This window comes from Diabrotica virgifera, chromosome 6 (assembly GCF_917563875.1).
Source record: "Diabrotica virgifera virgifera chromosome 6, PGI_DIABVI_V3a".
NCBI classification, from domain to species: domain Eukaryota; kingdom Metazoa; phylum Arthropoda; class Insecta; order Coleoptera; family Chrysomelidae; genus Diabrotica; species Diabrotica virgifera.
In genome coordinates this window covers 98,580,896-98,595,176 of record NC_065448.1, presented here as the reverse complement: position 1 = coordinate 98,595,176, position 14,281 = coordinate 98,580,896, and the positions used below count along the sequence as shown (strand labels likewise).

The window sequence follows — 14,281 nt, the reverse complement described above, 5'->3', positions numbered from 1 at the left end:
GTTTACTATGGAAAATAAAACCATTTTGTAAAAGTACAAATTTTCTATGAATAGTTAAAACGATCAAAAACACTTGTAACGTCACATAACTGCATTTTCTACTGACGTTTATAATGTCTAATTTAAAATTATATACAATTTTGTTTACTTTGTTGGTTCAGAATGTTAACATATAGCCCGATGACGTCACGACGCGTTTTGGGCTGGCTGGTATAATTTGAATTTTTAATCGTCTTTAGGGGCCAAACGAAAAACAAACAAAACTTTTTTATCTTTGATACATGTTTTAAATTATGTTCTGTTGCGATTTATAACATTTTTTTCGAATTTAAAATTTTATGTAAGTTCCCTAATAAACTTAAATAAACATACAATTTATGAAAAATTTTAACAATATTTTAACTTAACTGCAAATTTATTTGACGATACCGGTGATACCGTTATGCGTCAGGCGAGCGGTCTTTTTTTGCTTTAAAAAGAATAAAGACATATTTAAGGTCAAATTTGAGTCAAGAAAACTTAATTGTATGTAGAAAATGAAGAACTGGATCAACTGAATTGTGATAGTATTATATGACAGCTTATTCTTTAGAATGTTTTTTTGTTTTAGATCTTTCTGTTTTTTTTATATATTTAAATGTATTTTTTGGAATATTTTTTAGTCAATATGTAACATGTATTTTCTTGTTACAAAACTGACAACGAATAGCAATAAAGGGGGCCCCTAAATCTCCAGAGCCCGAGGTTAGGTAAAAACAGCACTACTGGAATTCTGCTATCATGTTTAATGTAACATGCCAACAGTATCTCCACAATCTCAGCAAAATAAAATTAACTACACTCCTATATAGTAGATGTACATCATATAATCTTAATCTCTAAAATAAATCAATTTTCTGTAAACTTGCTCTTGGAATTTAATACACCTGCATTTTTTATAATAGAATTCGATAGGTCTCTAGTGGAGAAACGAAATATTGTGCTAATATCTCACACAGTTTGCGGATGTTCCCCGGTTCGTTGAGTGTACCACGTTCCAGTAAAGATCATTTTCCTTATTTCGTTGTATAGGTAGTCGTCGAGGTTTCCGTCCAGCATTTTTGACTATCGATTTCGTAACTGTGTTTTTACGGGGTTGGCTAGTTAACCCAACGCCAAACCCCCTTTTCGGAGGGCCATTTCACCCGCTCTTGTCAGTTCTCGACCCAACTTTCCACCCGGGCTTGGATATCGGATCACCAGTTGGGTTGCTCGGTTTATAGGGGGCACCAGGGTGAAGGTGAGAGTCGGATTTGAGTAGAAGAGTAAACTGGAATCAACTCCATGTTTTCGCATTCTACCCCTTTATCCCCCTGTTATTCCTTTATTAATAACTGTTTATTTTTTTATATTACATATTTTAATTTAAAATCTGCTTCATCGAAGCTATAAGTAAATGGTTTGAGTGTTAAATACATAAGGGAGAAGCTGCCTATGGCAACCCATTTATTATAGATTATATTTTTACTTTAGATCTATTAATCATGTATTTAATTTATTAAGTCTCTGTTGGTTACAGTTTCTTCAGTCGTCTTGCAAATCTAGGAGGGGCGTTTAGCAGTCTTACTTGATCATTTGGATGACTTCTCAGTCCATCAAGCTAGTTCTTTGTGATTCTGTGAATTTGTGTAGTTGAGTCCTTGTGTACTGTTTATAAATTGTTTATGAAAATGTATAGACAAAGTAATGCGTTAATTTCCTATACAAGTTTATATTGCAACTATGCATATGTATACTACAATTAAATATTGCACGTGACTAATAGGTTTGCACGTATATACTATGTTAAAATTTATCTGAATTGCGGCGTTTCAAGGCTATGATGTTGAAAGGATATTGGTAAATTTATTATTATTTATGTTTGTTGTAATAACCGTTCAAAAAATGATGAAACAAAGTTGAAATCTCTGTCTTCACTACAAGGACTAGGCTTGGCCTGTTTCATCTTCGCGATGATATTATGATGTCTTTTTCGCACTCTTCCTATATTATTTTGCCTCTTGCTAATTTTAATTGAGTATTTATTTGTAATCTTTTGTTTTCCATCCTTTAGATATGTCTTTATTAATCTTTATAACCAGCTATCTTGCCGTGTATAGCGTATACCGCGTGTCTACTTAAGTTGGCCATATTAGTCCGTTCTTTAACGGTAAAATATTGCAAAACCTTTAAATTTTAAAGAACCGTTTGGATTGACATGAAATTTTGCATACACATAGCTAACAAGTCAAAGAAAAAAGTGATATTGTGCCGATATGTGCTTTTGCCCCGGGGGTGCTTTTCACCCCCTCTTGTGGGTGAAAAAGTATTCGTCCAAAGTAAGTCCGGAAATTGATAAACTGACTAATTTTAAGTAACTTTTGTTCTATAGAGTTTTTTCACTAAGTCAATACTTTTCGAGTTATTTGCCAGTGAATATGTTCATTTTTTCAACAAAATAACCACACTTTTAGACGGTTTTTTGCAAATAACTCAAATAGTACATATTTTGTCGAAAAAACATTAATAGCAAAAATATAGCCTGTAAAAAATTTTAAAACATGGTGTATATATCACGTTTCTATACCCAGTAGAAGCAGAGTTATAGCTAATTAAAAATAGGTTCATATTCGTCAAATTCCAAATGGAATACTTTAACGTGAAATAACCAAAAATGAAGCACATTTCCGGGAAAACTCATTACAACTTATTTAAAGTGTTTAAAAAAGCTTCATTTTTGTTTTAAAAAAAATTTCTAGCATCAAAAGTAAACAACTTACGCTCAAAATAAAGTTAGTCCCTTTTTTTTGGTAAAAAAATCGGGAAAATCACCCCCTAATTAGTATCTCAAATGAACTTAATCGTTACGACTTTACAAGTTTCTTGACCCGTGTATATATTGTTTATATGATCTGTAAGTTTCATCGGTTCAAAGTCCTTATTTTTGAAAGGACTGTAGTTAAAAGGGGTTGAACGAGTCACTCATCACGAATGTATGCAAATTTAAAAACACCAAATCTCAATCAATTTTTGTCTAGAAAAACAAAAAAATACATGATATTCAGAAAAGCAATGTTGATTTTTTTTGTTTTCGAGATTTTTGGTTTCTCTAACAATTTTTAAGTTATTTTGAAAAAAAGCATATTTTTCAAAACTAAAATTTTTAAAAATTTTAATTTAAAACCAAATTTTTTCCAAAATAAGCACTTTAAATCGATGAAACTTACAGATCATATAAACACAACATAAGTAAAATAATTTGTGGAGCGGTAACGATTAATTTCATTTAAGTTGCTAATTAGGGGGTGGTCTTCCCGATTTTTTTTTTGCCAAAACAAAAGCGACCAATTTTATTTTGAGCGTAACTTGCTTAAATTTAATGCTCGAAACTTTTTATAAAAACAGAAATAAAGCTTTTTTTAAACACTTTAAAAAAGTTATAAGGGGTTTTCCCCAAAAAGTGCTTAATATTTTGGATATTTTACTTCGAAGTATTCTATTTGAAATTTAGTGAATATAAGTGTATTTTTCATTGGCTAAAACTCTGGTTTTACGAGGTCTAGAGACCTAACGCGTACACCATTTTTTAACTTTTTTACAGGCTATATTTTTGCTAAGAACGTTTTTTTCGACAAAATACTTACTTTTTGAGTTATTTGCGAAAAACCGTCTAAAAATGTAGTTATTTTGTTGAAAAATGAACATATTCACTCGCAAATAACTCGAAAAGTGTTGACTTGGCGAAAAAGCTCTATAGAACAAAAGTTACTTAAAATTAGTTAGTTTATCCATTTCCGGACTTATTTTAGACTTATATTTTTTCACCCCTAAGAGGGGGTGAAAGTCACCCCCAGGGCAAAAGCACACATCGGCACAATATCACTTTTTTTCTTTGACATGTAAGCTTTGCGTATGCCAAATTTCATGTCAATCCAAGCGGTTCTTTAAAATTTAGAGCAAAAACCGTGAAAGAATGGACTATATATGGGAAACTTATTTATTATCAATTTTGCGAAAAAAAGTTATTCTTCATAAAAAGTTTTGCATGACCTAAGCTAAACTTACGGTTTTATAACTTTTTATCATTCTTGTCTTCTTCTTCTTTCTTATTCCTTCTTGTATGTACGCTTTAAAGCCTGTTTCTTCTTCAATATTAGCCTCCTAAATTATTTAAGTTATCGCACCATCTTTTTCATTCATTCATTCATTCATTCATTCAATAAACGGCAGAGCCAATTTACAAAAAATGTATAAAAAAAAATGAAATATTATGGTAAACAGTAAAGATAACCATTTTTAACCTAAAATAACAAATAACAAAAGATAATAAAAATGACAACAAAGACAACAATAAAAACCAACAAAATTAAATTAGTAACAATAATAAATAATTAATAAATTATAGGAACTTAGTACTTTACTTCAGTTACTGAATTATGTATGCTTCTTTTAAATACACGAAGACTGTCCACAAATGGATCAAGACTGTTTTGATTATGATTAATTAGACGCAAGGTGCGTGACAATGGGGAGTAAAAGCAATAGTTCGTATTATGATAAGGTATGCGAAAAATTGGGGAAACCCGTCTTTGGACAGTATTGAGGCTTATAGCTTGCAAGATAGTTGGGCAATGATATAGACCATTTAATATTTTATAAATGATTGTTAAATCTGATTTAGCCCTTCTTACTTCCAAGCTATCCAATTTAAATGTTTGATTAACCAGATCATAATTAATGTTAAAACCCTGACAAATATTGTATGAGCTCGAAATGCCAAAGAACGAAGAAATGGTTTCTGGACGGACTCGGTATTTCTAATGTGACAATCATAGTAAGGTGACCATATAATTGAGGCATATTCCAGCAATGAGCGCACAAAAGAAACATATAACCTTAAAAAACAATTCGGTGACAGTTGAGAACTATTACGTGTTATAAATCCAAGATTTCGCATACTCCTATTAATCATGTCTGTAATATGTGGTATAAAAGTTAATTTTCTGTCAAACAAAACACCTAAGTCCTTAATACAGTCCACAGATTCAATAACAGTATTGTTCAATATATACGTTTTTTCAATGGTATTGTTAGAGCGACTGAAGGTAATACTAAAGCATTTTTTAACATTTAATTCTAGACCATTATCAGTACACCATACACATAAGTTATTTAGATCCTTTTGTAGCAGTACAGTGTTTAGTTCGGACTCAATAACCTTATAAAATTTGAAATCGTCCGCAAAGGCCAGCAGTGCAGCATGTAATATTATAGTACTCAGGTCTCTAATAAACAAGTTAAACAAGACAGGGCCTGAGTGAGACCCCTGTGGAACACCTGAAAGCACCTGAATCTCGCTAGATAAGTAATTGTTAATCCGAACGAACTGAGTACGCCCAGTTAACAAACTATAAGAAAATCTTACAAGGCTCTCACCCAAACCCATTGCACTTAGTTTGGCAACAATATGTTTATGACTAACTCTATCGAATGCCCTTGAGAAGTCCGTGTAAACACTGTCTACCTGTTTGGAGCTCTCAAAGGCATTCAACAGGTCAAACTGATACGTTAAAAGGTTGGTCATGGTGGATCTACCTTGAGAAAATCCATGCTGCTCGTCATTTAATATTTTGCGACAGTGCCAGGATAGATGGGTGGAAAATAATTTATCAAAAAGCTTAGGAATAGCTGATAGTATGCTAATCCCTCGATAGTTACGAACGTCACTCTTATTGCAACTTTTATGGATAGGTGTAAGAAAGCTGACTTTCCAAAAGTCGGGAAAAATACCAGTGGAAATGGACAAGTTAAACACATGCAGCAAGGGTTGGCTCAACGTACAAACACATTTCTTCAGCAGCACAGAGGGAATACCATCTGGGCCATGTGAATACCTACTCTGCAAACTATTTATACCATCAAAGACCTCTGTTAAAGAAAATTGCACTGTATTAAGATCCAAACTATAATTAAAGTTATAGTCAGGAATCTCCCCATCATTGTTTTTATGTGATAAAGCAAAATGTTTTTAGAATAAATTTACAATTTCTTGACCACTGTCGGCAGTCTCATTATCAAGAAACATACTATTAGGATATGCACTTGATCTCCGTAAATTATTCACATGGTTATAGAACAGACTAGGGTTAACGGACAATTCTGTATTTATTCTCATTATGTAGTTGTTGTGACATTCATTTATCTCTACTTTGTGAAAATAATTGATAGTCCTCATAATTCCCAGTCTGCTTAAATTTACAATGTGCTTTTTTCTTATCAATGATTAGCCTCTGTAATTCCCTGCTAAACCAAGATGGAAAGTTAGATGACTTAAAATGTTTAATCGGGACAAAATAATCAATAGCAGAGTACAAAACATTATAAAAATATTCCACACATTTGTTAATGTCACCATGATCAAGTGCATGATCCCAGGATATGCTAGCTAAATAGTTGTTAATAGCATTAAAATCACAGTTCTTAAAATCGTAGTAAAAACGTCATATTTTAAATCTAAATCACTTTTAAGAGGGATGATAAACTCATATGCTGGGTGATGCTCTGTTATGGTGGACAGGTTTTCAGAAGCATAATTAACTACAACACTACACATATTTGAAAAAATAAGATCTAGAAACACACCAAAACTATTTGATAAGGAATTCACCTGCTTAAGGTTAAGATAGTTGCAACAGGCACACAAAATATTAGCGGATGTTATAGATGCTGCTCCCTCAACCTGCAAACCATCCTCGGAATTGACCCAGATAGCTTGTGGTAAATTAAAATCACCGCAAATCACAAATTCACAATTTGTATAAACACCCACAAGATCTGAGGCCGCCGAGGAAAATTCTTCATATACAGTCACCGGTGACCCTGGAGGGATATGTTTAAAGCCTGTTTCTTCTTCAATATTAGCCTCCTAAATTATTTAAGTTATCGCACCATCTTTTTCTTGGTCTGCCAAAACTTCTTCGTCCATTTGGTGACTTATCTCGTACTATTCGTACTATCCTATCCTCTGCCATTCTACTAATGTGTTCGTTCCACTACTGTTTCCGTTTTGTCCCCCATCCATTTATGTCTTCTACATTGCATGATCTTCTTATGTCTTCGCTTCTCTCCCTATCCAACAGACTTTTCCCCCTGATATTCGTCGGAGTATTTTCATCGCTGTTGTTTCTATTTAGTAGTCGTCTCGTTTTAGATGTGTCAGGTCTTGTCTCCGCCGTGTATGTCAATATAGGTATAATTGCTGCTTTATAGATTATTGCTTTTGTGTCTTGTCTTCCAGATTGTTTGTTCTTCCAGATTGTGTCGTTAAGGAATCCCGCCGCTTTACTTGCTTTTAAACTTTGTTGTCGTACTTCCTCTTCAACATCTCCGTAACTGGTTATATCTATTCCCAGATATCTAAACCTTGCTTCCTGCTTTATTATTTTCCCATCAATTTCGATTTTACATCTTAGTGGGTATTTATATGTTGTCATACATTTGGTTTTTTCTGCTGATATTATCATATTGTATTTCTTGGCTGTTGTATTGAAGATATGTGTTAATCTTTGGAGATCGTCTTCTGTCTCGGCGATTATTGCGGCGTCGTCTGCATAACATAATATTTTAATTTCTTTGTTCCCCATTCTGTAACCATGAACTTTACGTACTGCTTCTATTATTTCGTCCATTATTATATTAAAGAGCAGTGGGCTTAATGAGTCACCTTGTCTGACTCCGCTTTGTACTGGTATAAACTGCGTTAGTTTGCCATTTATCTTTGCCTGTATTCGATTATGAAAATAGATGTTTTCGATGGTTTGTATAATATTGATTGGTATGTTTCTTCTATACAGTAAATGTAAGACGTCTTCTACTTGGATGCGATCGAAAGCCTTTGTCAGGTCTATAAAACATAGATATGCTGGTTTATTGTACTCAATGGCTTTTTCTGTGATTTGTCTCAGTACAAATACGACGTCTACGCAGGATCTTCCGGATCTGAATCCTTGTTGTTCATCTGATAAAGTTGTTAGTTTATTGATTTTGTTGGTTAGGACTTTTGTGGTTAGCTTAAGTGCGGTGTTCAGTAGATTTATACCTCTATAATTGTTGGGGTCTTCTTTGTCTCCTTTCTTGAACATTGGTATCATTATGCTGTTTCTCCATGTGTCTGGTAGATCTTGCAGTGCAATATTAGTGTTTGTATAAGTTTTGTCATCTCTAGGGTTATACTTTCTCCTCCGTATTTTAGAAGCTCGTTGGTTATTCCGTCTGGTCCTGGTGACTTTCTTTTTGAGTGAATTTATGGCTATCTCTACTTCCTGAAAACTGATTTCTATTTCGTGTCTTATTCAGGTAGGTTATTGTTTTGATTATTATTTTCTTTTCCTTTAAACAGTTCCGTCAAGTATCTTTCCCATTCTTTTGCTGGTATGTTATTGTATTCCTTCAATTCTGCCCTTTCTTTCCGTTGGTTTCTTATGAATCTCCATATTTGTTTTTGTGTTCCGTTGAAGTCGCTTTCCATCCTTTTTGTAAACTGTTCCCAGTGTTCATTTTTTGTTCTTCTTACCAATTGCTTTGTTTCATTTCGTATTCTTCTATAGGTGTCTCTGGATTCTGGAGTGTTTGATGTTTTATACTTCATGTAGGCCTCTCGCTTCTCTTTACTTTCTCTTTTATTTTTCTTCTTAACCATGGTGTATTGTTGTTGTTTCTTTTGTTTAGTATGACTTTGCGTTTTCCTAGAGCTTCTGTTGCTGCCTCTTCAATTTTGTTTTTAATTTTCTCCCAGCTCGCGTTTATATCTTCGATGCCGTCTATTTGTTTCAGCTGTATCTTCTGCGCTAGCCTCCTTTGGTACATTTCTCTTGTAGAATCGTTCCACAGTGATTCTACATTGAATTTTTCCTCGGTGATTTCCTGTATAAAATGTTTTGGTGTTATTTATCAATCTTGTACGAGATATATGTCAAAAATATGAATTTTGCTCAAGAGTCAAGTTTATAGTAGGTAAACAATTATATTTCACAATATCGAAAATTCTTACATAATATGTATTATGAAAAGTTGTTTGGATTTAAAACTATGTTTTGAATATGTATGTATTTACATCATTCTAATTTTAAAAAAATTGCAAAATTTTCTCAAGTTACGAATACCCAACATCATTTATTTTATTACCAATATGATAACCCTTTTATTATTAAGTTGACGGAAAAAGTTATTCTTCATAAAAGCCTCTGCCTGGTCTAAAAACTAAGATGCAACCATGAGATATCAAATTGTATCAATCTTATACGACGTGTCACAAAATATGAATTTCGCCCATCGTATTTCACAATATTGAAAATTTTTATTATGAAATGTTGCTTGGAATTAAAAACTATGTTTTAATATATAATTGCATCCTTCTTGAAAAAAAATATACAGATTATTTCAAATCTTACAAACAGAAAAATGTCCAAATGTTACAAACAAAAACATTACAATTCGATACCTTTAATTTAGTGTTGTTCATCAACGATGATAGACAAAAAAATTACAGTTATTAATTTTTTTCATCAAAAAGAAAAAAAAAACTTAAAGTTTGTCCAGTTTTTATCACAAACTCCATACAACTTTTACTACAAATAACACTTTTTGATCGCCAGACTGGAACTACATAGATATCTGATAAATAACTTGCCACTATTTGATTACCTCGTATAACTATATTTTTTGATTCTACTGGTGATACTATATTTTATCGGTGAAAAAAGAATGTAGGTCTGATTCCCTTCATTGCCAATCTGAGAATTCATAAGAGTGGCAAAAATCTCCGACCCCGCCTCACCACAGGCAAAATCCCACTGATCTTAATATCTTCAAGCCAGCAATGAATATTTCTCAGGATCTCACGCCTGGAGATATGGTACTATTTAATTAGGCCAACAGAAAGAAAGTTATCAGACGCAATTTGTGCTGTGATAAATATTGGATGTTATTTTATTTCCATCTCATGAATCTCATTGTAAACAAATACTTTAATTTCACTAACAACCGGTGTTTTCTGTCGAAGTTTTAAGATGGCATTAATAACAAACTATCGATGGAATATATAAATTTAAAACGCAGTATTCAAACATATCAAACATTAGTAGGAACATTTATACAAGGTTGCATAAAAGTTACTGCTTTCTGGATTAAATAGAGTTTAAAAAAATAACAAGTTTTTTGGATCGTTGCCAATCAAAATGTCGTAACTATTTGATACACTCTTACTATAAATACAGTGATGAGCGCAGTAATAACCGGCAAAATAGCACAAAAGATGGAAAACGTATTAAGTTGTGAGATAAACAGAAATGAAACTAGTGGAGATGGGAAATTTAGCGATATTAACCTATAAATTTACATTATATTGATTGTTTCCCACCTTTAGACCCATCGCACGAGTTTGGCAATTACCACTGCCACAGTGACAGTTTTAGTTTAGGACATACTCCTCTGATACGTATAAAGGTGGGAAACAATCAGTATAATGTAAATTTATAGGTTAATATCGCTAAATTTCCCAGCTCGACTAGTTTCATTGCTTTTTATCTAACAACTTAATATGTTTTCCATCTTTTGTGCTGTTTTGTCAGTTATTAGCGCGCTCATCACTGTATATAGCTATCTACACAAAATTCGCCTTCAATATTGGTGTAGGACCATGTGGTCAAGGTAGTTTACAAGTAGTTTTGATCATAGGTTTGACCCAATTTTTTCAGCGTATATTTATGTTGTTATTAAAAGTTTGAGCGAACCGTATTTTGGTATAAAATTAATTTTTATTCTATTCTACATAAAAATTTTACGTTAATTTAAAAAAATGTAATTTTAGGTGACGGTGGTGGTGTTAAACTAACGCTCTCGCAATCTAAATTCACCGCAGATGGATCGAGTCCAGCGGACGAAGATTATCTGTGGATGATACCAATTTCCATATCTACCTCCAAACATCCTTCCAAAGAAGTAGTTTGCATTGTTCTCACTACGAGAACGGCAGAAATCGTTGTACCTGAAGTTGGAAAATCGGATTGGATTAAGGTTAATCCAGGAGCTATTGGCTTCTATCGAACCCAATACACCCCAGAAATGTTGGAGAAGTTTATTCCTGCTATTAGGGATAGATCTCTACCGCCATTGGATAGGTATGTCTATTGTTTTATGCTTTTAGGTAAATATTGTATTTATCTACTGATTTGAAAAATGTGTCATGGCAGATCTAAATTTGTCATATAAAATCTTATCAATTTAAAATTGTAACAACTCGATGCCCTTCTAACAAATCTTATGACAACAAAGCAACCTTCTGGATCGTTGGATGCCAATTTTTTAACAATAAAATGACACCTCAGTCGTGTACAGCACGACCTGATTCATTTTGTATTTGAGATTTGGATGCGCACTTTTATTGACGTTCGGTTTTTCCATATTTTCTAAATTTTATTTTCGTACCATGCAGGTATTTTATTTGGCCAGACGTTACCAAAATAAAATTTAAAAAATTTGGAAAAACCGAACATCAACACTAGTTTGCATCCAAATATCAAATACAAAGTGACATTGGTTGTGCTGTAACTATAAAACCATACTTGATATGACAATTTCATTGTTATGGCTTCGAATAGCTCCTTCTCGGGTGTCTTCTAAGGTGTATATCTTCCAATGATAGTGGCTACCACATTGACCCATCTTACTCTATTCGCAGCAGTTGAAAATAGATCAGTTGGCGTTACACCAGTCGGTTTCCTAAGATTGGCCAACCACGATATACATCTTCTCTTATAGAATCCACTGTAGAAGTGTTTATTATTACGCATATTGTGGCTAAAGTAAGCAAACCTTCTGTTTTTTACGATGTTAAAAATTTATTTGTCTTTTCTTAAGTCTCTGGAGAATAGTTTTATTATAGATGATCCTAAACGATTTTTTCAGTGCGTCACAGATTATCGAATTCTCTCTAACGCATTACAGTTGGAAGTAACAGAAAAAACGTACCTCTGTGATTATTATACATTCTTCTTCTTTAAGTACCGTGCCCAAATTTTTAGGCGTGGGTAGCTTCCATAACAATTTGCCGATATCGTTCTCGATCTTGTGCGGCATGTAACAATTGATCTGCTGATAAGCCAGTCCATTGACGAAGGTTTCGGAGCCATGAATATTTCTTTCGACCAATTCCTCTTTTTCCGTCGATCTTTCCATTGAGTATTAACTGCAGCATCCTGTATCTGCTACCTCTCATTATATGCCCCAGATATTCAAGTTTTCTCTTTTTTATCATCTTCATTAAGTCACCTTCGCCTTGACCTACTCTGTTTAAGACTTCTCTGTTAGAAATGCGTTGAACCCAAGATATTCTGAGCATTCTACGATATGACCACATCTCAAAGGCTTCTAATTTGTTCATCATGTTAACCTTCATGATCCAGGTTTCACATCCATATAGTAATACAGGATACACATAACATTTTAGGAACTTGATTCTTAGTTGTAAGTTCAGCTGAGAGTTGCTTAGAATAGATTTAAGTTTCATAAATGCTCCTCTTGCAATTTCTATACGAGTTTTAATTTCTTCATCCGGATTTAGTGTCTCGTTTATCCAACATCCTAGGTATTTAAAATGGTTAACTTTTGTTATTGATTCATCACTGACAATTAGTTGCATATTATACATTGAACCTAGAAAATTATGTATTCCTTGATGGGTATTTGCATATTAAAACGACTTATACTTAAAGATGTATAATTGGTTGGCGATTACAATACTCTAAATAAATAACCAATCAATGATGCGAATAAAGATAATTTGACACAAAAGTAATCGATTGTGATCGTATTTTCACAAATCATATGGTAAAATGACAATTGTAATTTCTAGGTTAGTATTTTTCAGCGATGTAAATATAAATATTTTATGTCATTGGTATATTCGGACATTGTATAGTGAAATTTGATTTTATATATATTTATTTTTACATTAAAATATTTTAAATATTAATATTCTGGCAAATATTTGTATCAATATTGCTGTTCTTCATCTTCTTCTTCCTTTATTGGGTTATATCCCTCGGATAATTCGCCCAGCTTACATCAGGGAAATATTCTAAATACTTGCCACCTTACAGTCATGATGTGAACAAGTCAGATTCGAGCTCAATGGTACCTAGAGCATGAAACATTGGATATTTTAAACATCCATGTTTAATTTCACATTTTACTTCTATGTTATAAAGGGTTTTTACCCACATATTTTTTACACTGGTGGTTAGCATGTTAGATTCACTTAAACACTGATGATGATTGGTTGTCCGATCGAAAACTAGTTCTGTTCTGTGATGTAGCCCTGTATTATAGGGTATACAAATATACCTTTTCTAAAGGAATGTATCGTTTTTTTTTACTCTAAATACTGATGTTTATATAAAATTAAATATTCTAACAACTATCAGTGTCAGACTTGACTAAAATGTCATGTAATGATTTGCGACATTCTTAAAATCGTAGATGACGTCAAAATTAATAACCCACTGAAAAAAGGGTTTCTGTATTATCTATATGTAGTTGTGTTGTGTATATATAAGACCCCTAACAAACCTCGGTAGCACCACATTTCAAATGCCTTTAACCGGTGCAGCGAATCTTCCTAAGGTCGTTAAAAGAACTTCTGCATTTTTCAATACAGGTTTTTATTTCGTAGCTATGGTCCCAGGTTTCCTTAACATTGCAACCCAGATAGCATATTTGCTCCATTCTTTCTATCCTTTAATGTAATTTGGACGTTTACGTTGGTGTTCTTACTAATGATCATTATTTTTGTGTTCTTACAATTTAGTTTTAGGTCGTATTTGTAATATGTTTATACAATATTATCCATCATCTTTTGGTGCTAGACTTGATGCCTTAAATAATACTGGTGACAGTATGCAACTCTAACGAACCTATCCCTATTCCTACTGTGAAAATCTCGGACAGTTCACTTCCGAATCGTACTGTTACAAAACTGACTTTACGCGGTTGACTTTACTATTTTATTATTTATGTTTTTAGGCACTAAGTTTAATTTTAGTTGACTTTATTTATTTTTAATAACTTACAACTAAACAAATGAAAAACAATGAATTTATATCTTTTAGCAGTTGCCGCTAGGTCATCTATGCCATTTCGTTCGTTGCAATCCGGGACTGCACGCTGGGGTTTGTTTGGGTTGGATCAGGGAGAGCAGCATATGTGC

General features: G+C 33.0%; 1 protein-coding gene across 1 annotated transcript in view; it reads left to right on the top strand.

Annotated features, from left to right (window-relative positions):
- LOC126885884 (puromycin-sensitive aminopeptidase) overlaps positions 1 to 14,281 on the top strand; it is a 191,242-nt gene that overhangs the window by 156,949 nt on the left and 20,012 nt on the right. The window contains exon 6 of the mRNA XM_050652678.1: positions 10,886 to 11,195. Coding sequence (XP_050508635.1) covers positions 10,886 to 11,195 — 310 coding nt within the window. The remainder of the gene's footprint in view (positions 1 to 10,885; positions 11,196 to 14,281) is intronic.